The sequence below is a fragment of the Eleutherodactylus coqui genome, chromosome 4 (genome assembly GCF_035609145.1).
Source record: "Eleutherodactylus coqui strain aEleCoq1 chromosome 4, aEleCoq1.hap1, whole genome shotgun sequence".
In the NCBI taxonomy this organism is placed as follows: Eukaryota; Metazoa; Chordata; class Amphibia; order Anura; family Eleutherodactylidae; genus Eleutherodactylus; species Eleutherodactylus coqui.
The window spans coordinates 195,911,180-195,936,236 of NC_089840.1; the positions used below are offsets into that span (position 1 = coordinate 195,911,180).

The window sequence follows — 25,057 nt, forward strand, 5'->3', positions numbered from 1 at the left end:
AGATTATTACAACATGATACTAAGATTATTACATAGTATGGCTTGGAAATTTTTTACTGCCTGCGAAGTCTCTCTTTCCTCCAATTACATTTCTCAGTATGACCACGTCCCTGTTGTTATATCCAGATATGACAGAGACCGAGTCGTAGTGAGAAATTACATGGGAGATAAGTGAAACTTGGCAGGCAATATAAGAATATCCAACTCCTGCGCTAACATACAGCACATCACCCCCTCTTACTACTGTATAAAGATTCTAACATTATATACATTAGACAACATGAGAATAAAATGAAGACTACTAAATACAATTAGATCTGCATGTAACGCACTTTGAACCCCCCACCCCCACCCCCCCCACCCCCGTCTTTCTTCTCCAAAAATATGAATATATGATATGAAAACCATGGTCTTTAAAAAGACATTATACAATTGCGTAAAAGTCAAGCCGATTACTGGAACTTCCAACTCTTCCAGGTACATTTAACAAAACACCTAAAAAGATCTGAAAATATTGTAAAAGCTTCAAATAATACAGTGTTTTCCTGAAAAGACCCCGTCTTATATTAATTTTTGTCCCGAAAGAGGCACTAGGTCTTATTTTTGGGGGGATATCTTATAACAGCGGCAGAGCCCTGCAATTTAACTTTTGCTTTCAGAGACAGCATTCCTGCCTCGGACAGCGGCATTAGCAAACCCCATAATTGATGGAAGTGTGCTAAACGAAAAACATACAGCACACAGCGCTCGAAAATCACGTTCGAGCACATGTCTGCGAGGCTCCCATTGATATCAATGGGAATGTTATACTGTAATTAGCACGGGGTGTTCAAAACGCTGCAGTAAAAACCGTCTGTGTGCTACCTGATGAGGAGGCACCATCCGGGTCTCTTCCATTGGTCTGGGGTGTGGCAGCACGCTTTCACGCTTTCTTGTAGTCACCGACAGATGATCGCTCTCTGATAACAGGGTTTGTAAACCTTGCCTCCAAGAAGTGATGGCTCTGATTGGTTGAGGAGCATCGCGTCCAAAGCCAAACAATGCAGCGCTCGAAGAACCAATCACAGCTATCACATTGGTTCATGGAGTACTGCATTGATTGGTTCTTGAGTGCCGCAGCTGAGCCAATCAGAGCAATCGCTTACTGGAGGTGGGGTTTACGAACCCCGTTACCAGGAAGCAATCTTCTGTTGGCAGCTAAGAAACTGCAAGCAAGCCTGACCGGAACTCCGGAGATCAGCAGGAGGGACCCAGACGGCCCCTGCTAGGTAATGTATAGTTTTTTTACATAGTGTAGCTAGGGCTTATTTTCAGGGTAGGACTCATATTTCAAGCCTCCCCCTCCCGAAAACGAGGGTACTGCTTATTATTCGTTTAGGTCTTATTTTTGGGGAAACACAGTACATTTTATATATAACATTGTCTGTTAATAAAAAAAAGAAAGCTGAAAAGGAGAAAAGTCAATAGTGTTATATTTTTAAAGATTTCCAAAAAATGAACTTAAACATTTTAAGTCTGAAGAATAAAGAGAGAAAAAAAAAAAAGATTACTGCAGGTTGTTAGGACCATAATCATAAATGCTGATGATTAATAAGACACCATCCGATAGCATCAATAGTTCAAGTTTCAGGTAGTTGAAAGGTAAATACTAACTACAGGTATACGTGGATCAGTTTAGGCACAGAGTCAGGGGAGGGCTGGCAAACAGAGAGCATTCCGATCACTTCTATCTAGGCTTTACGGATTAGATATACAGAGAGCATGCAACTTATTGCCAGTATAAATTTGCATATTGTGCACTGCCTTATTACTCTAGACCATGAACTGTGTAACTAGCTCTTTCCTTTAATTAAAGAAAAATACAATATTTCAGAGATGAAATTAGAGATGAGTCAATTGGCTAGATTACAGTCACCTCTCCCATCATATACCAAAGTGTGAGCTTATTGTGCCTAATTAGCCATCGGCCCCAGTTAAAGGAAAGCCAGCCCTCCACCGTTAGGTAGGCTCTACTTTTTTTTTAAAGGAAGATTAAAAGGTAAGTCTGGAAAATGACAGTGGTTATTAACACATACTGATTACAAGTGAGGATTACTACCAACAGACTTTCTAGGGATCTACAGTCATCAAATGACTAACTTACATAGTGAACTGCTAAGTGAAAATGGTACAACTGGAGTGAGCAGAGGCTCAGCCTGAGCTTGCTCTACTTCCAGAGTTTGACCTGGGCTTTCCCAGGCTAGGACTTTCTCTTCACAAGACTGCATGGCTGTAAAGAAACATATATAATAAGCAAATAAAGTAAAGAAGAAAAAAAAAGGTGAAGCTTTACAGGTTAATCTACCATATTATACAGTCAAAAGAGTAATAACTAAAAAGAAAAATTAAAATCATGTAAAAGTATTCAGGACAGGTCAGTGAAACAACACGGCATATATGGAAGATACCAATTTACAGTTGTCTAGATCCTTGGAACAGTTTAGTTGGTAGCTGCGTACAATAAAGCTTATACAACCTCTCATATGGCTTATTTGTTGGGAAGCATTAGAGATGAGCGAGCACGCTCGTTTAAGGCTGCTACTCGATCGAGTAGCAGTCTTATCGAGTAACTGTGTAACGTTTCTGCTATTTACTAGAGAAGGGAAATTATGATTCTTGTTACAATGTTTATACCACTCTAAATAAGTTACATTCTGGCTGGACATCCAATGAAAATGTTCTCTAAAGCTTATAAACTTTAAAATTTGTCTTTCTTAATTTGCAGCTACAATTAGTTCCGTCTGTATTATATGTGGAGTATTAGAGGACATGTAAAACAGTTTTCACTACCATGTATAACAGATTATGCACAAGTATGCAAAATAACCAAAATAGCCAACCTTACACATTTTTGATGGAAAATTGTCCTACAGTGAATCCCAACTCCTAAATATGTGAGGACAGAATCTTACAAACATGCAAAGAGAAATAAATTTGTAAGGTTTTATAAGCTGACAGGGTTCCAGTAGAACAGGTCTATGCGGAGTGTGAACAGGACCAGACAGAGGATAGAACACAGCACTCCACTCAGGACTTACTGGCTGCCCCAGACAGGCCAAACTGGGATTGCAAGGACTGAGTCTGCATTTTGCTCTCACTAAGGCTCCATCCTTGGAGAAACAAAGGGCCATCACCAGGACAGAGAAGAGATGCTGACCGATATGCAACAAATAATAAGAGATGATCATTTATGGCTAAAGTAGAAGAGCTTGGTATGCTACATCTTTCTTATGTTCATACTGTATGTTTGTTGAGGTTTTTAACCTATTTTCATAAAATAAATTCATAAGTGATTAAAAATTGTGGTTTGAGTAGTATCAAGTCTCTTTGCCCCATTGCTCATTCTTCCTTCAATTAAAGACTAGGGGTTTAATCAAACGGGCAATTTTAAAGGCGTTGTTCCATAATTGCAAATCAGTGGGGATCTCACAGCAGGAACCCCTGCCAATCTTGAGAACAGGGCTCATGTGCCCTCCATCCTCCTCACTGCAGGCTTAGTGCATTCTCTGCAGTGACGAGGAGACTGAATAGAGAGCTGGTCGCTCCATTCACTTTAATGGGACTGCAGAGATACCCAAGCAGGTGCCGCTCGGGTATTTCTGTCATCCCCATTAAAATGAACAGAGCGCTGACCCCGCATGCTCAGCCAGCACTTTATTTACAGCGATGACATTGTGGAGGGAGAAGTGACCCACACAGTTAGAGGAGATGGGGACACATATTCAGAATAAAGTTTATTGACGAAAAAAACCCAGCACTGTTTGGGAATGTTTGGGGAAAAAAAGATGCCAGTCAATACAACCTGGAATCTACAGGTAAAGCACAGTCCAAAAACACTTTCAAACAAAGCATCCCGGATGCATAAAATAAAATAAAATAAATAAATCAGCGTTAGGTCACCTGCACACGGGCGGGTCGGACCCCGCATGTGGGATTCCCACAGCAGAGTTCGACCCAATGCCCAGCCGGTGACCCCTGCCAACCTGTCCGGCGTCTTCTGCTCTGCTGCTGATGTGGTGGCGCACAAGTGCATTACAGAGGATGAGGCGCTGTCGCTATGGCGATGACGCGGCTGCTGTGACCATTCTGCAATGATGATTGCAGAATGGCCGCAGGACAAACAGCTTCCATTGACTTCAATGGAAACCGGCTGTGCGTAGCCTGCACAAAATCGCAGCATGCTGCAATTTCTCCCCCGTGAGCGGAAAATCGCAAACGATTTCCGCTAGTGGGCAGGAAACTGAGATTTGCCATCTCCTTGGCATGAAAAAATAACCCTGGATAGAATATATAAGGTGATTGTATGAGTATAAATGTAATGTTGCCAGAAAACATGAAATTAACAGGGCTGAAGCAAAACTAAATAGTTCTTGAGATGAGAATTCAGGACCGATTTTGCACCACCAAAAATTTAGAATTTTAACGGTTACTTCAAGAATTGTACAAACTATCCTGACTAAACGTGGCTTTAGGGTTTAAGCACACGGAACCTCTATGGTAACGAATGCCATTCACAAAGTGGAAAAAAAATCAGCTTTGTGATGGAAGACTTATAGGAATAATGGATCTGTTTAAAGCAGTTATTGCCAATCTCCAGGCAGCATGAAAACAGCAAACAAAAGAGTAATGCAAGGTTACATGTAGAGATGAGCGAGCATACTCGCTAAGGCAAACTACTTGAGCGAGTAGTGGCTTATTCGAGTACCTCTAAAGATTCGGCTGTCGGCGGGGAGCAGCAGGGAGGAGCGGGGGGGGGGGGGGGGGGGGGAAGAGATCTCTCTCTCCCCCCCCCACTCCCCCCTGCTCACTCCCGCAACTCACCGCTCGCCCCCGCCGCCACCCGAATCTTTAGAGACGAGCGGGCAGGTACTCGAATAAGGCACTACTCGCTCAAGTAGTTTGCCTTAGCGAGTATGCTCGCTCATCTCTAGTTACATTTGCTAGCTTTTAGCCACATGATTCAATTAAAAGGGTTGTCCTATGGCTAAATATTAAACCCTTAGTGGCCACACTATAGTCTTTTTACGTCCTGCCATTGCAGGACATGTATGGAGGGAGATAGGGCTGCTATCTCCTTCCATACATCGCAGGTGTCAGCTGTTTATTACAGATGACACCTGCGGGCAACAGCCCCGTTCGGCCACCTGGCCGATCGAGACTGTTAACCCTTTAAATGCTGCTTTCAAATCTGGAGAGTCGGCGAGATCTGGAGAGCCATGTGGGTGTCGTGGCAGCCGGGGTCCTTCTGAAAGACTCAAGGGCTGTCATGGCAGAATGCCTATAAAGCCATCCCCGTGGGGTGGCTTGATAGGCTGCCCATCAGAATTAGGCTTGATAGGCTGCCTGTCAGTATGTCAAACTGCATAAGCGTTCTAAGCATTGCTAGTTGCTCTCTCCCAGGAGGACTGAAAGAAAAAGTAAAAATAAGAACAATAAAGTTTTATTCATTATTATTTTTTTTTTAAAGTAATAAAAGTTCAAAAAAAAAAACCTTTTGCCATATTTCAAAAAAAAAAATCTAAATAGAAAAACAAAAATACATATTTGGTATCGCTGCGTTCGTAAAAGTCCGTTCTATCAAAGTAACGCCTTATTTACTGCGCACAGTGAACATCGTCAGGAAAAAAAATGCCAGAAATGCACTTTTTTGGTCACACTGTTGCCGAGAAAAAATCTAATACAAAGCGATCAAAAAGTCTTATGTATTCCAAAATGGTACCAACAGAAACAGCAGGACATACCCCACAAAATGAGCCCTCGTACAACTATATTGACGCAGAAGATGGGAACAGAAAATAATTTTTAAAAATTAAATATCTTTAAAAAAATATATAAGTAGTACAGCAAAAAAAAACAAAACCTATACAAGTTTAGTATCGTAGCAATTGTACTGACCCATAGAATAAGGTTATCATGTCGTTTTTGTTGTAGTTTGTGCGCCGTAGAAACAAAATGCACTAAAAAATGGCGGGATGTCGTTTTCCCCCCTATTTCTCTCCACTTAGAATTTTTTTAAAGTTTTTCAGTACAGTATATGTGGTACATTAAATAGTACCATTGAAAAATACAACTCGTCACGCAAAAAACAAGCCCTCATACAGCGACGTCGATGGACAAATAAAGGAGTTATGATTTTTTAAAAGGTGGGAGAAAAAATGAAAATGGAAAAAAGTTTAAAAAAGTGTGGTCACCAAGGGGTTAATTCACTTTGTTAGATCCTGCATCAGTTTTTCAAATGAAATATTTTATTTAAATGTTCTTGTGTGGACCACCAGGGGGCGTCATAACATGTATGTAACAGCAATATCTACACAGTAGAGCAATTTTTAAAGGTTTCCAACTGAAAAAAATAGTAATGTTTTGTGTGATCTTTTGTGAATAAGGGAAATTAGTGTTTCAAGTTGCAGAATACAATGTAACACATATCCAGCTTCTATGATTACACAATGTAACACTTAAGGACAGCTGGCTTCAACATCATATGCAGATTTATGTGAAATGTCATGGCAGCTCTGCCAATCATAACTCCTGTAAAGCTGTCTATGGATCAGTTTTCAGATTCCAGATCAGGTCTGTTCTTTCCGACCCTAAGGCCACATTATATTTCATTATAAATGTAGTGCTGTGAACAGCTTCCCCGAGTCGTGATCATGTCACAATGCAATGGCATTTGTGAGGAGCAACATGTTAAGAGATGCCGACTGTTCCACTGGATACAGCCAGACAGAAATCTCCGGCTGATTGTTAACACACTAATTCATTGGTCAAGATTCTTATTGATGATGCTGTTTCCCTGTTAGCCAATGTTATTTTCCCTTTTAGCAATATAAATAAGTAAGCATTGTCTTGTAGCTTAAAAGATTGATGTCTCCTCTCCCTGTGCTCTGCATGATCTTCGTAAAGTACATGTTGTCTCGGCATTTCACTGCATCATTTATGAGATGCAACACATCCTGTTACTATGATCTGGGCTAGTGCTACCCAGGCAGAAAGAACAGAATTACACAAGGAAAGTGGACATTTTTATATTATGGTGGAGCCAAGCGATCCTAGGAAAGGCAAGATCCAATGTACGATTAAATGAGCAACTTTACTGGCAGCTTGACATGACCAATAGCGGACAGGATTTGTACAAGTTATAACTCTTAAATGACAATTAAGGAGACCTTCCTCAAAAGAAATCTACTAAATGTCATTCTGCGTAAATAAAGCTGATTTACTGCTTGATAAAAGTTAGCACACTAATGTATTGTGCGCTTCAATTTCTGACCATTTGCAACATAACTGTATCGGATCAGTGAATAGAAGGCTTCTTCATTATAAATCGAGCAACAACTTGGAAGTTTCTCTTGAGGAAACAATTATGTTCATTGCAAGTCTGCAAAATTTACCCTCACAGGAAAACAATAAAGATGTGTGTGAATCATGGCAATGCCAAAGTTTTACCATGGAGCCCTAGCTTTAAATTGCTATGCACCTGTGTGAGAATGACACGGTCAGGGTAAATAGTAGGAATAAAAACAAGTAAAGCAAAACAATATCATATACTGGCAGCAAGCAGAGATCTTAAAAATACTGAGGGATTAAAATATAACATATACTGTATGGGAAAGTCAGAGACGTTTTCATGTTATAAGGAGAGAAGAAAAGACACTGAAGCTCTATGCTAGAGATGATATATTTTGGGTCTCAAATGAGAGACAATTTCTATGGACAAGTCAACTGGTACCCATAGATGGTCCCAACATTTTATTCTTGCTGCAACTCCTCACCATACCTTATAGTGGGGAATAAAACAATAGGTATATTTGGGTGCAATAGATACATTTTATTACGCAGACAGAGGTTCTGGCTCTTCAGAGCAACCAATAGCTTGAATGGCAGATATGAAGTGGTCCATATAGAATTATGCCCCGAGACACTTTACCTTTTAAGTCTTCATCTTCAGTCGTGGTGTTGCAGCTCTCAGTTGATCCCTGTGAAAGGAAAAGTATACGATTTCTCATGAAAGAATGAACAATTGCTATTAGGAAGTTTTTGCTTTAGACCTCAGTGCCATTGTATTCTATAGAACTAATGACATCATAAATTTTGTACAGTTTGCAAAAACAAAAGTTTACATACAATTATATTAAAGAGAAGGACATTAACCTAATAAACTGTAAAAGCAGCGTCAACAATATTTAGACTACATATACTTATTTCAATGACGCTATCTCCAGCAGTCTCACTGAAAATGAATGGAGCAGTGCCACATGTACACAACTGTGGGAAATGCAGTGATCTTGCAGTAAAAAAGGGGATACAGGACCATATTCTTAGGATCGGTGGGGTTCTCATCTGGGAGAGCCCTACCGATCAGACATTCACACTATGGATAGGTGATGAATGTTAATTCTGGCATAATCCCTTTAAGGTGGCCATATATATATGTATAGTGAATAGAAGGAAGTTGACAACAAACATCTGGTAAATGATGCTTTGCTGATGCAGCCATACACATAATCCATACTAGTAATTATTAGGACATTATAGTAGCAGTGTTTCTGGTGGCACATAACACATACTGTAGCTTCATTACCACACAAGACAAACACAGCTTGACATCATCACAAGTCCTTCAGCCCACTGGATCTCCGTGGTGGTGGTAGGTCAATGTGTTCTGTCAGGACTGCTGAGCTGTGTTGGAAATTATAGTGCCAGTGTTTCTGGTGCCGCAATGTGCCACACAGCTCTGCTACATGGTACATGCATACACACAGCTCTACTACACCCCACACATCACACACAACACACACACACACCACACACACACCACACACACCACACACACAACACACACACCACACACACAGCTTTACTCCTCCCCCAGCAGTGACATCACCACAGATCCTTTAGCCCACTGGTTCTCTGTGGTGTAGGTTGTTGTCTTTTGTCAGGACTGCTGAGTTGTGTCTTCTGAGATAATAATGGCTTAGTTGTATTCTCAGTGTGTTATTTTTATCCTCCCCTTCCAAGAGCCCCAACTGTCTTGTTCTTCTGTCGGTCAGACTCTGTGTTTTATATATGTTGTAGGACCTTCGATGGCGTCACCAGGGGACGGAGCAATGACGTTACCAGGGGCGGAGCATCAGAAGCACTCACATACTACAGACAAGTGGTCATTAGTAGTTTGACTGGCTGATGCAGTCATTTGAACCAACCGTACATTTTTAATGACATCGGGTGATGAGACAACAAAAATCTGTCTGGAAGCACTCTTTCAGGAAAGAGCTTTCTTAAGAAAAGGAAAAAAAAATTTGTCTGACTATTGCATGAGGGGATAACTTGCGGACCAGTTAATGTCTTACTGCTGAGACCCTCACCAATCTTGAGATCAGGGGTGCCATGTCCCCCATTCTTGGGATCAGTGGGGCTATTGCACCCACCATGAGCAGGAGACTGAACAGAGTGCTGGTCATGGAGACGCACCACGACTACGTTCACTTTCAATGGGGCTGTGGAGATACCTGAGCAGCCACTCGGGTATTTCCGTCAGCCCCATTGAAATAAATGGAGTTCTGATTGTGCATGCTTTGTCAGCGCTCCCTTCATGCTGATGTCACTGCAGGCAAAGCGGGACACAGGAGTCCCATTCTGGAGATTGGTGGGAGTCTTAACAGTCCCACCAATCAGCAAATTATTCCCCATCACATTAACAGAGAACAAACTTGCAATCATGGTAAAACCCCTTTAAAATTCACCCCATGAACATTCATTATGAATGAGATTTTCCAGTTTCATCAGTTTTTAGTCTAATGTGTCTGGGGACCTTTAATTCCATAAAAATAAAATATTGAAGGATGATCTCTACCAATCATATACTGCTTTGTAAGATCCTGATTATGGTAAAGGCAATGGTGGGCACAGAGAATGGCTGTATATGTAGACTCTGAGAAGAGTTATGTTGTGACAGAATTATTGCAGTGGTATATTGTACATGTTACATTGTTATAAACAAAAACAATAAATATGGTAAAGAGTAAATGAAGGGGATACTTACTTTTATTCCATCTGTTGCATTATGAACAACAGTTGTTTGTGGTTCCTGAAAAGGAGCACAAGGAAGAAAAAGTTAAATACAGAAAGAAGGGGATAAGGAGAAACACATAACACAACATAATAGACTATGAAGAAACAGTACTGTATATAAAACACAGCCTTCACACACAGCAGGACAATGAAAACTCCATTTTGGTAGTTAGTTTGTGAATACTAGAAATATCGGTGCCCATATATGTAGAGGACAATTTGTGTTGGTATTAGAGAAGAACATAATAAGCAAAGTAGGCTGTGGAGTAAGAAGAAACAAAAGATACTGCTGGTAAAAACTTTGCCATCCTCTGTATTAGATCTGATGGCAAAAAGTACACAAAGCTCGAGTATGGATCCTTTGTAAATAGGACATTCTGCATATAAAAGTAGATGTAATAATGAACAAAACAACAGACAAAAATGTTTTTAAGTGCCACAGCCACAGAATACGTGATGGATTCCCAATCTAATAGAAAGCACTGGAACATTAAAACCTGCTACACACATGTGATTCTGCTGAGCTAGTTTCCGTGGTGGACGTTCACAAAGAAACAAAGGCCATGCTATATACACAAGGTAGTCTGGACATTTAAAGAAAAGCAAAAAGAAAAAAATGATTTTGCATATGCCTATATTTATGCTTTTATTTCTTTGTATTTTTATTCTTTTAACTCAATTCAAATCATCATTTGATCTTTATACTTCCAGACTTGACATTTAGAGATATACATGGCCTTTGTCTCTGTTATTGAAGATTAATTCTCAGTGAGCTATGGGAAAGTGATGGGCCACTGAATACATTTGGTTTATATTATTATTTGCAAACGTAATTCGTAATTGATCACTGAAGGAAAAGTTAGCACAATACTGGTAACTATAGCCATCACAGGCCCTAATTTGGCCCATCTCTGCCCCAATCATGTGAAACAAATATATTTTCTGTGAAAAATGTTAAAATCAGTGTGAAGCTTCCCAACCAAACATAAAAAAAACAAGGTAAAGTTAGTTAGAAACAGTTTTCACAAAAACCAATAATGGAAATGACACACAGTGGCGAGCATGGATGAGGTCAATGGTACTAGTCTGGTGACTGCATGCACACCTTAATAATGAAGGCATGAGGTCCACCATATTTAGAGTACGGGGAATGCCTTGGTGACATCTAGATTTGTTGAGAAGTTTGCTACGATGTCTAATTGACTTAACGGGCAATCACCTAATTCTAGATCTCTTATTAGACATGCAGATTAGAATTAATAGAAAGCAAAGAATGTATATTATCTAGTTCACGGTTTCAAGGCATTATCCAGAAATTGCAGCACCAGTTTAGTAAGCCATGACAATGCACTAGGTCTCATGTTAGTGTTTTGCTTACCAGTCCTACATTTGATACCACATGGATCCTTTGCCTGTTCACTGCTGAATTCAGTGACCTATGTTAAGTTATGGCACTATGACTTCAAGCAGTGAAAAGGTTAGGGGGGGGGGATTCACATGTATAGTTGCCAATTATATTGGGATACCAGGAGGCCACTGCCAATTGTCTTCACCAACAGATTATAGGGAAAAAAAACTAGCAGTATTCCACAAACAAAACAAACACAACAATAGCATAAGTAAAATAAAATGCAAACATGAGTTTTAGATGTCACAGCACAAGCAGCATTCCCACTGCTCACATCCCAGACACTGAAACCCCAAAAATGATAGTAGACGGGGAAGATACCATTGTTGTCTGCAATGGGGGGTTTTCTTTTGCTGGGCTTACTATGCTGTTTTTGTTGTTGGTCTGCGGCTGAGATAGAAAAACAGATGGTTTAGTTCTGCTGATGAGGTGAACTGGTTTAAACTGTCAGAAGATAAAGTAAAAAAAAAAAAAACAAAAAAAAATACAGGTTCTGTTTCCTCCGTCTAGAAACCATGTATTGGGAGAAAACATTGGTTTCCTCTGAAACCAAAGATGATAAAGAAACTTCTAACAATGCTGTCAGAGGAAATGAAGAGGAATGAGACACAGAACAGTTGGAAAATGTTTTGAAGCAATGAAGATAAATTCATTTACTAATACAGTCACTTTAGAACAATGGAATCATCACAAAAGACACAGGTGACATAATGCGCAACTCTGGAAATTAAGTCAATGGTGTAAGGTTTGCCAAACATTGTAGTGTGGTAAAATGACAGCGCACAGAAGACTGGTATGATTGTGATATGGAAGTCATGCTTGGTCAGCAGCATGGGTAGTGAATGTTCGGCTGCAAAGTCTTCCACCGTGAGCTGGTGGTGCGCACAGAGGCAGCGACTTTTACTCGCCCAAGAGTCACAGTTCTCTCAGTTGTAAGTTCATCAGGAGCAAGAATGGGATTTGCAGCTCTACATCATGAACTGAAGTGGTCCTCCTGGATCATTTCGGTCACCGTTTCCCAAATCTATCCTTAAAGGAACCCTACCAGGCTATATCAGCAGGAGTTCCCAAAATAAAAATGGATGTGCTAGTTAATGATTTATTTACCGAATGTGCAACATGAAAGTCTAACTGTTATTTCAAAAACTTCCAACAAGGACATAGTGATATGTGAGCATTTTGATCTATAGGGGGTTCATGTGCGGAGAACCCTAACAATTGCTGAAATTAAGGTGCAGAAGCACTCGGCTGAGCACTATGCACATGCAGTTGTAATTGGTGGTGTTCGGCAGGGCGGTGTGCAAGCTCATAGAAAATGTAGACGTTTGTACAGCGCTAACCAGGGAGAGCTGAAGAGAGCTGATCACTTGTCAGAGACGCTTATTTTTAAAAATTGCCCTATAAACCAAGTGACTACCGTATCAGCCCATGTAAGTAGGCAGGTAGGCCATCTATGAATTACTGCCCACTTAATCTGAATGGAGGCACACGGCCATAAGAGATTCCCAGTATGCTCTGCCTCCATTTAGTCAGCAATTATTGCTCCTGTGGTCAATAATGGTTGGGACAGCTGTCCGATGCTTAAAGAGGTTGCCCCACTTCTAGCTATTTTGCTACAGGAAGCAGATAGTTCCAGCTGCATCAGGGAGCTGGGTAAGTATAAGAAGGGTTTGGGAAACACTCATTTTTATGATCAAAAGGCTGTCGAGAAATTGTAACTTAAATAATAGTATAGCAACATCCTATTACTGTTGTATCAGCAAACTATAAACTGCCTCATTTCAACTAAACCTAAGCACTGTATATCCATAAAAGCACTAATCAACCGCACTAATCTAATTTTCAGTTAACGGTAGTATCATAAACTGGTATCCTGTGGCGAGTACTGTCTAGAACAATTTTTTTGCAAATGACCTCTGTTAGGCTTCTGTGAACAAACCTTAAGTTTTTCAGCGTGCTTTTTTCCCCCCAAAAAAATCAGAAGATAAACTTATAAATCCTACCTTTAGGATTAACCCACGCACAAAATGAAAGAAAAATAAAATAACTAACAAAACAGGCAAGCATGAACAAATGTCTGAAACTAACTCACACAGTTGTCTTTTCCCTATATACTGTGTTTCCCCGAAAATAAGACACTGTCTTATATTAATTTTTCTCCAAAAGATGCAGTGTCTTATTTTCAGGTTCCGTCCCCATCACTCTCACTGCTCTCCAGGTGATGTGGCATTCTTCTGTGTCATCCTCAGCGCTAAAAGAGCATTCTCTTCCTGGTAACGTGGGCTGTATACCCCGCCTCCGGCAAGAGCCAATCACAGCCAGCATTTGATCAGCGAATCGCAGCCAGTGAATGATATCATTGAAAGGATATGAAAAAAAAAAAAGTTGCAAGCCGCAATCACTTTAATCCCATATGGGCTGGACCCAGAAAAAAATGCAGAGCCACAAAAACAGGAACCTGGACCTCTGTTCCCCAATAGGTACACACGGAAAAGACATGTGGGCAGCATATGTTGATGCAAAAAAGTTCAAGTCTTTATTCCTCCATTACAGTGTCGCAATCATCTGTAATGGAGGGGGGAAAAAGGCTTGAACTTTTTTGCATCAACATATGCTGCCACATGTCTTGCTTTTTCGTGTATCATTGAACGGCTGCGATTGGCTCATCGAGCGCCGGCTGTAATTGGCTAAGGCTGCGCTCCTGAGCCAATCACAGCATTCTCTTGCTGGAGGCTGGGTATTTAACCCACATTACCAGGAAGAGAATGCTCTTTCAGCGATGAGGACGACACGGAAGAATGCCGGTGCGCCTGCCTAGAAAACAGCGAGGGGGACAGGGACGCTCCCTGCGAGGGGAGTATCTTTTTTTTTGCCATGTAGTGTAGCTAGGGCTTATTTTCGGGGGAGGGCTTATGCTTAAAGACCACCCCCAAAAAACCCAGGGAGGGCTTATTATCAGTGTAGGTCTTATATTCAGGGAAAACAGTACATCTTAATATTAACATCTACCTACAGTAATGAACCCACTTTTATATATACATGTGTTATCATATCACGTTCTTCTCTAGACTTTGTAAAAGCGATTAACTATAGACCTGGTTTATTACTGAAACCTAAAGTAGCAAAATAGGCATAAAAATACATTTTCGTTTATGCCCCAAGTTGCTGATCTTACTAAGTTTCCTCAACATGGGTTGGTCTTCTAAACCTTCTGTTCAATATCCTTAGCACCTGCACAGAATAATGCCATGGACCACCTGGTTAGGTATATACAAAAAGAAGTCATGCTCAAAACTAATGTCTAATGAAGAAAAACACATCAAGACTGGGAATGATATCTTCTCACTTGAGGAGATAGACTAGGCTCACAATTGCATTTGCTTGAGGCTTTTTTTTTTTGCCTCTCTTCACATAATTGATCCAAACTGATTGAAAAAACGATGCAAACTGTAATTTTACACAATCGAAAAACCATATATATTTCTCATATATGTTCCATTAATATGTGTATGTGGTGGTGGGGTATCGCAGAGTTGTTGTGATCTACACCTCCCTGTCCCAGTTAATGGCAACATATTAAAATCTGATTAAAGTGATCCAAAGTGATGTGATTTGATACAACACTCATCTTTAAATCTATCCCAAGTATGCTTATGTAACATATTATCCCTAAACTATGTGGTCTTTTTATAAAAGTGTTCAATGTTTTTGTTAAACAATTTGGTGCTTGTTCACATCAGCACATAGGAAGTGTTTAAAAGAATAGAGAACAGCACCACATCTGTCCACAGGTTGTGTGGGGTATTGCAGCTGACTTCCATTCACTTCAATGGAGGTAAACTTCAAATCTTGACAACTCATGGACAGTTGTGGTGTGTTTTTCAAAGAAGAAAGCAGCTATTTGTTTCTAATAGTAGGCAACGCCATTAATTTAAAATGTAAATAAATAAAAATAAATAAATCTCATTATTCGTATAGCGCCAACTTATTCTGCAGCACTTTCAGGCAATTTTATTTATTACCCCCCACCAAGCTGGGTACTTATTTTACCAGCCTCGGAAGGATAGTAGGCTGAGTCAACCTTGAGCCGGCTACCTGAACCAAGCAGGGATTAAACTTGCAACCTTCAGGTCGTGAGCAAGAGCTTAAAGACTGCATTTCTGCTGCCTTAACACTCTGTACCACACGAGGCTCATTAGAATTTGAGGTTTTTTGGCCACACTGTTGACAATGTCAACTGTCAGAGTCCAGTTTATTGAACATACAGTTATTTATTACATTTCTCTTTACAGCACGATTTCCCCTCTTTGTGGCTTTGATCTCTGTGCAGCAGATAATCAGTAAGGTCATAGGTTGAGATTTGCACTTTTTCTATAGCGCTTTTGTTGTATCTTCTGTTGTAACTGCAGTGGTTAAATGTCCCTTATTCTATTTTTAACAGAAACAATGGCTCATCCAGATGTTCACAGACTATGAGTCACTGAATATTAAGGTTTCCAGCACAGCTCTAAGAGGTTTGTCATGTCAAAACCAACAGATCTATTGTTTAATCTTTTATCTATAGGCGTAATGATAAGTTCCTGGGCCTTAATGCAAAAACTATCACAGGTCCCATGACCTACTGATGTTGTCTAGGAGTACATAAGAACCCACCAGTGTACAATGTCCTTATGTATTAGACAAGATCTCTGGGCCCCCTCTGGCACTTGTCCCGGATGTGACTGCTACCTCCGCATCCTCTATCGGTAGTACTCGGTTTTAACCAAGAACTCTTGTATATTATGGACCTGAGGTGTGTATTTCTTTTGTCATTTTTGATTCCTTATCAAAGCCAGTAGGTCATCCAAAAAGAGGGAAGTAGGAAAGACCTGTTCTTTAGGATTCATAGGCTGGATTGAGTGATCCTTAGGGCGGATTGACCAGTCAAGTTAACTTTATAGAATTCCACATACTTTTATGTGTAAACTATTTGTCTAAAATGGCTCAATCACGCGCTGGCAGGACAAGCTTTAGAATTAATTAGTTCACACTAGGAGTTCTTCACCATCTGGACACTACAACTATAAAATCACATTATTCTGTGGCACCTAACATCCTGATCAGTGCCTTAATAATCACCCAGTCCTCAGACAAGCTCTCCCCTGGTATGGGATGTGGCAAAAAAATATTTTTCAAGTGATGGAGCCATACCTCACTCACCCCTATGTCAGGATAATGACATCTCAGAATTAATATTATCTTTTAATCTAGATTAGATGAAAAGGGCAATTGGTTTATTTCCATGTCTTTATGGACGCTAGTCTTAAGGACTTCTATACCCTTTAGTCTGAATTTCACCTTCCCCACTCCCAAGTTTTTGGCTATTTGATATTTAAACACACCTTGACTACACAATTCGGCAATGGGAGAATTGCTTTTCCATCTTTCCCCCTCCTCTCCTTTATTAACTCTACTAGTTCCAATTTAATATCCATTTTCTATTCACTACTCTTACGCGCGTCATGAGTGTCTTCTCTAGATTCCTTAAAGGAGATGTCCCGCGCCGAAACGGGTTTTTTTTTTTTTTTTAAACCCCCCCCCCCGTTCGGCGCGAGACAACCCCGATGCAGGGGTTAAAAAAACCACCCGCACAGCGCTTACCTGAATCCCGGCGGTCCGGCGTCTTCATACTCACCTGCTGAAGATGGCCGCCGGGATCCTCTGTCTTCATGGACCGCAGGGCTTCTGTGCGGTCCATTGCCGATTCCAGCCTCCTGATTGGCTGGAATCGGCACGTGACGGGGCGGAGCTACACGGAGCTACACGGAGCCCCATTCAGAAAAGAAGAAGACCCGGACTGCGCAAGCGCGGCTAATTTGGCCATCGGAGGGCGAAAATTAGTCGGCACCATGGAGACGAGGACGCCAGCAACGGAGCAGGTAAGTATAAAACTTTTTATAACTTCTGTATGGCTCATAATTAATGCACAATGTACATTACAAAGTGCATTATTATGGCCATGCAGAAGTGTATAGACCCACTTGCTGCCGCGGGACAACCCCTTTAAGTAAGAAATGGGTGGGAGAGAGGTAGGGAATCTTGTGGAGGAGGAATGGGACACAGATGTAGCTTCTCCCAAAGCAGTTTCTTCAAAATCACAATAAACTTCTCAGTCAGCTCTTGATATTATATGCAGCATACTATAATACCTCAAGACTACATAAATTCCTCCCAGACTGGTGCTGTAAATGTCATTGTGCATCCAGTATTTTCTTTTATCTACTTTGGCACTGTCCTAGGCTACAAGGCTTTCCAGGGCAATCAGCTAAATTTGTTAATGGTGAGATGGATTCCCCTTTCCTGTTGAACCTAAAATTCTGTTGTCTATTCCTCCGAAGTGAATTTTGCACTTTTAGCTATACATATATATTCCTTACAGAATGTCTTTACTACGCCAGGAAAGTAACTGCCAAATTCTGGTTAGTGTCACATGTTCTCTTATTCTCCAATTAAAAGTTTATTGGCAAACTCTATGCTTTCTGGTGAAAAATGGGTTTAACAGAATGGGAATCACCCAGAGAAATTCTTCAAAGTTTGGAATAAATGGCTCCAGATAACCTCTTCTGCGGATCTGCCTTGTTGCAGGTCATATGACTTTTTCCTCTCTACATAACCAATACTCATGACGCCCATGTTATTTTCTACTTTAATTCATATATTCTTATGTAGTAGACTTTCAACAGGATAGGCCGACATAATTCATGCTTCATTGTCTTGTAGCACCACTATATTGTCCTTTCGTTATTGTGTGCCGTTGCCTTCCGCTACTTAGTTAGGTTTATTATCTTACCTATGCTCCTCTAATCTAGCTTCTACTCACTGTTACAATACAATAGTAAAGGTTTTCTTAATATATTCAGGGCCTTATTTCATAGAAAACTTATGGCAGAATAAGACCGCATGGTCCATCTAGTCTGCTCTTATCTTATTTCCTTTTTATTTCTCTCTTAGGATAGATCTATGTTTATCCTAGGCATGCTTGAATTTTTTGCTCATTTTACGTCCTTGCCTGCTAGAAGTTTGGCCCAAGCAGCTACTCTTTCAGTTTTCCTCTTGTAAGAACTGCCTTTAGGCAGCCTGCACACGGGCGGAAATCCCACGGCGGGATTTCCCGCGGGATTTCCGCCACTGAAAGCCTGCATAGGAGTGCATTACAATACGCACTCCTATGCAGATGGCCGCGGGAAATCTCGCGCGGCAAACAAACCGCGGCATGTCCTATTTTTGTGCGGGGCTCGCAGAGCCTCGCACAGAAACGTCACTCACCCGGCCGCCGGCTCCAGTCCGCGCATGCGCCGGCTGCCCGGCAGCCGGCACATGAAAGAGCCGGGGCCGCCGCGCGCGGGTGAGTACGCGCTCGTCTCTGCAGGCACTCGGGTCGGGTCCCGCGGCGAGAATTCTCGCCGCCGGAGCCGACCCGCTCGTCTGCAGGCAGCCTTAGTCATTTGTACGTACAGGACGTTTCGCAGATACATGCTTTGTCATGCCAAGATCTTTTCGATGTATCACACTTCTATAAGTATTGCCCCTACTTTACTTTTTTTGTACAAGTGTTTGTTATCATAAAAATGTTTTATTGAAAATTTAAAAAAACCTAAAAAAATCACATGTCCAATCTTTCTTCCTACAAGAGATATGCCGCAGCCAGACATATCCCAACTGAATAGATTAGGTCACAATAAGAAGAATGTTAGGAAAAACTAAGCAAAAAAAACTGCAAAAAACACGTGTCTAGAACAGGCACTTTCTCCAGACTGCTGTAGCTTTGAATTTGAGGGGAAAACTGAACCTGCTAAACAACCTCCAAAAGTGTAAATGCAGGGTTAGGCTCACTTCTTATGGTTTGTTGGGGGTCTATTTACAGTTTGCAAAAGCACATATTACTTCCGCCCCAAAGTAAATGGAAACGGTGGTAGCACTGATTCACTTTAAAATGTATTTACTCATCAATAGGGTATTGCAGCAATTTGTAAATGACCTAATTAACTGTTGAATATGAGTGGCTAATGAAGAATAAATGCTTCTCAGATATCCCAGCTGATATCCTTATAATTTGACATCAAGTGCATTCATCACACTATATTAGTTATTAAACTACAAGGCACATGTCCCTGCCCAGACTTCACCAACATGTTTGATGTCTACCTAAGAGCGATGATTATTCTATCCTGGTCTGTAATTTTGAGCCTGTCTCAACGAAGGTATCTTTTACATGATAAAGCACTGTAATTTCCATTTGTCGTGGCAGTTATTACTTACAGGTCTTGGCAAGTGATGGCTGGGAGTCTGACAAAATAATAGTATTTTCTGCAGTAATGCACATTTGTTATTAAAAATAAATGGCCCGTAAAAGCGTTTGCAGCCATCCTGCCAGTGACATCACTGCCGGATTGTTCTCCATTATTGATCAGGACACAGCTACACTTCCAAGGAAAAATAAGTTAACCTCTTGGAATTGCCTGAATTTTTGCAATGGTCACTAATAAAATGTCTGATTGTTATTTATGAAAGTAAGAATTAGGGCAGGCCTACACAAGTGCAATTAAATCGCATATTACGCGTGCATAATACGTGGTGAATGGATTCAATGAAAGTACATTGATTTTTAATTGATCCATTCGCATTTGCGTATATCCATTGCGTATGATATGCGTGTAAAAAAGAACGCAGTGGGTTCTATTTTTACTGTGTATTCCGTGCGGTAGAGCCCTATTGTTCTCTATGGGAGCATAATAAATGCTGTACATAGCAATTACATAGTGTATGGGCAGCATATGTATATGCACCGACGCTAAGCGTCAGAGTGGAAAAATTAACAAAAAAAATAACCCCCAAAAATAAACAGGAAGACTGCACATGACAGCATACAAAAGATACGCTGTCATGCACAGTCCAAAATACGCAGTGAAACACCAGCTGACAGTGATAAAATGCTGTGTTATACACACAGCATTTTATGCATGCACTCGTGTGAGCCTTTCCTTATAGAAAATCTGAGGCCGTTTGCACACCTACATTATGCTTAGTTCGGGGTCTCTGTCTCCCTGCTCCGGTTTTAGAGGAGAGAAGCTGTATACTAAATCTAATGTTTTTTGCTTATTGATCTCAATGGGGTTTCGAACCGGCAAGCAAACTGAAATGCTTGCATTTGCTTCCCTTCCGTCGGTTTTCAGTTTTTTTGGACAGAAAAATAGCGCAGTCTGCAGCGTTGTTTTTCCATCCCCAAAAAATAGAAACCTGACGGAATAGAAGCAAACGGAAGAACTTCTGTTTACTTTCTGTTCCGTTGACACCCCATTGAAATCAATGGGGGGGGAAAGGATTTTTTTTTTTTCAGTTTTAGTTCAGTTTCTCTTCTTCAAGTATGGAGCAGAGAGATGGAAACCCTGAATTGACCCCTTAGGCAGGTGTGACAGCAGCCTAACTACACTAACATCATATAACGTTATACGGTTTCATTGAGCACATTGAATAAACATCTAAAGTGGAAGGAGCAAAAGTAAACCCTTACATTTAATAACCGGTAGATGCTTTTAGCAGTAATCAGTTTCAGCTTTCCTGTAGCTGCAAATAAGAATTACACAACATTGAGGAGGAATTTTGGACCACTACTTCCTAGAAATATGTTTCAGTTCATCATCATTTTTGGGATGCCTTGCATGCACAGCCCTCTAAGGCCTCCTTCCCACGAGCGTGACGGGCTCCGCAGCGTAATATTACGCAGTGAAGCCCGTCACGGCGCCCCCCAGAGCCCCTATACTTACCTGCGGGACATAGCGTGAAATCGCTTCCCCGCCCACCGCCGCCGCGTCACCGCTCGTCACCGCTCGTCACCGCCCACCGCCGCGCGTCACCAGCCGTGTCACGTGCACGGCCGGCCGTGTCACGTGACGCGGCCGGACCGCGTCATTTGGCGTCATATGACGCTCGGCGGTGGGCGGGAAAGCGTTTTTTCACGCTATCTCCCGCTGGTTACAGCGGGAGATAGCGTGAATGGACGGCTTCCATTGACTGCAATGGAAGCCGTCAGTGCGTACAGCCCGTCCTCACCCGCAGAAAATAGAGCATGCTGCGGGTGAGGACGGGAGAAATCGCGGTGCGTAATTCCGCGGTGGAATTACGCATCGTGAGCATTGAGCTATTAGGTTCAATAGAACCTAATAGCTGCGTGCAACGCAGCGGATTTTCGCCGCGAATTACGCGGCGGAAATCCGTTCGTGGGAAGGAGGCCTAACAGGTCATACCACAACATCTCAATAGGGTGAAGGCCAGGATTCTGACTTGGCCATTCCAAAATGCAAATTGTATTCTTTTACATCCCTTCTTTAGTGGATTTAATTGTGTGCTTTAGGTTTTGTTGCATACTTCAACAACTGTTCAGCTTAAGGTCACAGACTGCTACCCATACATTCCCCAGCAAAACAGCCCCAAACTGTACTCAATGTAAAAAAAAAAAAAAAAGAGAAGAAAAAAAAAAAGAATCAAGACCCTAAAAGGAGTTGTTGGAATCGAATGAAACTTTATATGTGCGATTGTAACGTTCATATAAGTAAGTTATTACAATATCAGAGTAAAAGCATCATTTATTGTGGAAACCTGACTTCTTGAAGGGAGGCTCTAGTGCCCTGTTGTACCGCCTCTAGCTTGGATACAAGATGTGATACAGGCGGGCATGGAGGCTCTAGTACCCTGTTGTATCCCTCTAGCTTCAATACAAGATGTGATACAGGCAGGCAGGAAGGCATGCAGGTTCTGTATGGTACCCTGCGACATATTGGTCCATATTTGCTGTAACTGAGCCTCTAGATCTCACAAACTTGTAAGCGGTTGAAGTTGGTGTCCCAGATGGTCCCATACATGTTGTATTGGTGATAAATCTGGTGACCGGGCAGCCACAGAAGTGTGACAATGTTATGGAGGCTCCTATGATCCCCTTGTGTGTGCAGCTGAGTATTATCCTGCTGGAAAATACCTCTCGGAAGCCGCCATGAGAGGAACACATGTGGGTGCAGAATGCCCTGAACATAAGACAAACCGGTGTTACTCTGTAGCAGTACAGTTTCATCGTTTATGATACCATCATAAAAGGAGGCAATGGTGGGTGTGTAAGTACATGTAATGCGCACTGTGAGACCAAATGTACTTCGGCCAAGTGCCAACAAATGCTTCCGACAAAGACAAAGGCCTGTAACAATGGTGCCACCTGTCTCTGGATGGCAGACAATGAAACAGTTGGAGCTGCTCGTGCTGGTTAGACAATCCTTAGTACCGGTGGTCTTTTAAGGGTGTCCCAAGCTGGTTCGCCTTGTGAGTGTGCCTTCACACATCCACTGGTCCCAACACCGATTTTTGCAGCAAAACGACAACTCCTTCTAGGTTTTTTTTTTTAATACAAAGAGTGTTTGCTGTTCTCTCCAGCATGCCTCACAGTTGGCAGAAGGTTTGTGGGGTGCATGACTATTTCTCCTTTAAACATAGCAGTACGAATTTGCACTAAAAAGTTCTACCTTTGTCTACTTTATCCATAAAGTCTACTTTGTTTTTACTTTGTAATCCATTTTGTTTACTTTATTATAAAACACGTCTCCAGAAGCAATGTGAAACATTCATGTGGTCTCAGGCAAACTTGAGACATGCTGCATTGTTTTTTTATTGAACTTTTATTGAACAGCAACAGCTTCCTTTCTAGTATTTTTCCATGAACACCACTTTTGGTTAGTGTTTTTCTAGTAGTGGACATATGAACAGAGGTTTTTGCAGTTTGTAGTCTCTGAAAGACTTTTGCTGTCACCCTTGTGTTATTTCTAAGTTCTTTAATTGCCCGTTGTGATCTTGGAGTGCAATTGACAGGCCATACACGCCTAGGAGTGTAGTCACAGTCATGAATTTTCTCCATTTGTAGATAATTTATCTAACTTGGATTGATGTACACCTAGGTCTTTAGCAATACTTTAGTGCCTTTTCCAGCTTAACATGTCTCTATAACACACCTTTTGAGGTCTTCAGAAAGTTGTTTGCATGGAGGCTCACACTAACCAATCTTCCTTAAGAACAGATTTGTCAGTAACCAGGCATTGTATGCCTTTATTTAATGGACAAAACACCTGCAAAAGTAGACACTTACAATCTCATATCCTTAACTCAAAACAACGTTTTGACAATTAGCATTAGGAGACGTCATTAATACAGAGTTTCAGTTACTTTTTCTCTTTGTACTGTGGATATTTATTCAATGTGATTAATAAAAGATATGAAGGCAGATGTCAAGTCTTTTTTGAAAAAATGCCACATTTTTGTCAGTTTTGATACAGCTGCTTTTTTTTGCAGCAAAAATATATGAAGCCAATTCATTTTAGAACGTGATGGTCTTAAATTGCGCTAAATTTACAAAAGTGGCACATGGGCTTTTGTAAATTTGGCACATTTTATGACATGCCAAAAATAAGAAAAATGCTCCAATTTTCACATAGCAGTGCTGTGTGCACCAAAAATATGCAAATTTGTATTCCAAAATCTGTTTTGCACCACAAATCAAAATCTGCTTTATGTACAAATATATAACAAAAATAGTCAGCAGTCTAATTACTTATCTTAACACATAAGATGGGGGCAAAAACATGAAACAAACACACCCACCCTATTCTTGTAGTTTATTTTGCGCCACAAAATGTGCAAATTTCTGCACAACATTACTACATGTGCCATAATTGCACTAGTTTGGATTCGGAAAGATGCTTTGCTCCACAAAATGTGTTCTGCATTATCTATTGTAAAATAGTGATAAAACTAAAAAATGGTCAAAATAATGAAAGAAAAACAAAACTATCCATGTAGTTGGATTTTCACCAAAAATGTGCCAAAACAAGCATGCAAAAAATTTGCACCACATGCCTTTTCACCACTAATCTTAATTAGGTCTTATTAGCACCACTTTCTTGCAATAATGCTTCATAGTTGTGTCGGAAAGTTAGACCGGAGCTTGCCACGCCTAATTTTGAAAACTAAAAAATTAATTGATGGGCTTGTCCGATCTTTTTCTTTTTTTAGGTGCAAACGATTTGTAAATTTGTCTAAAACTCTGTGCGTCTTAAGTCTGGCACAGTTTTAGACACAAATCTGCCGAAAACACATTCATAAATAAGGGCCACTGTGTTCAGATGTTTGCTGTAAGTCAACAGTAAAATACGGGAAGAACTACAAACTTTTATTAGTGGGATTTACTCTCACTTTAGCTGCATTTTTTAAGTCCATGGGGTTTTTTTTGTTTTTGTTATTTTTAATTGCTGTACACTCTGAGTACTGTGTTTTTCTGACATTTCTGCAGAAGCTTCTTTCTTGGAAAAAGCCACACCAATAGGTAATTTCGAGGGGTAACAGCCAGCCATGTAAGATTTTTATGATACTTTTAACATTTGCTCATTACTAGAATGTATATAAATATCTCAATTTTCAGACCCATCAGGCCCTGGTGCCAAGAGATACAGGAGGGTCAATTTATCA

The 25,057-nt window shown here is 40.9% G+C and overlaps 1 protein-coding gene across 7 annotated transcripts in view; it reads right to left on the reverse strand.

Moving 5' to 3' along the window:
* The window catches only part of CAMK2G (calcium/calmodulin dependent protein kinase II gamma), a 287,378-nt gene that overhangs the window by 12,532 nt on the left and 249,789 nt on the right, over positions 1-25,057 (reverse strand). For 3 of the 7 annotated variants that reach the window (XM_066600518.1, XM_066600516.1, XM_066600514.1), the window contains 3 exons: positions 11,840-11,908; positions 10,082-10,126; positions 7,967-8,015 (listed from right to left, as the gene is read on the reverse strand). In XM_066600518.1, coding sequence (XP_066456615.1) covers positions 7,967-8,015; positions 10,082-10,126; positions 11,840-11,908 — 163 coding nt within the window. Of the gene's footprint in view, positions 1-2,143; positions 2,270-3,077; positions 3,192-7,966; positions 8,016-10,081; positions 10,127-11,839; positions 11,909-25,057 lie in introns of all 7 variants that reach the window. The other 4 variants (XM_066600517.1, XM_066600520.1, XM_066600519.1 and 1 more) reach the window with 2 other exon arrangements.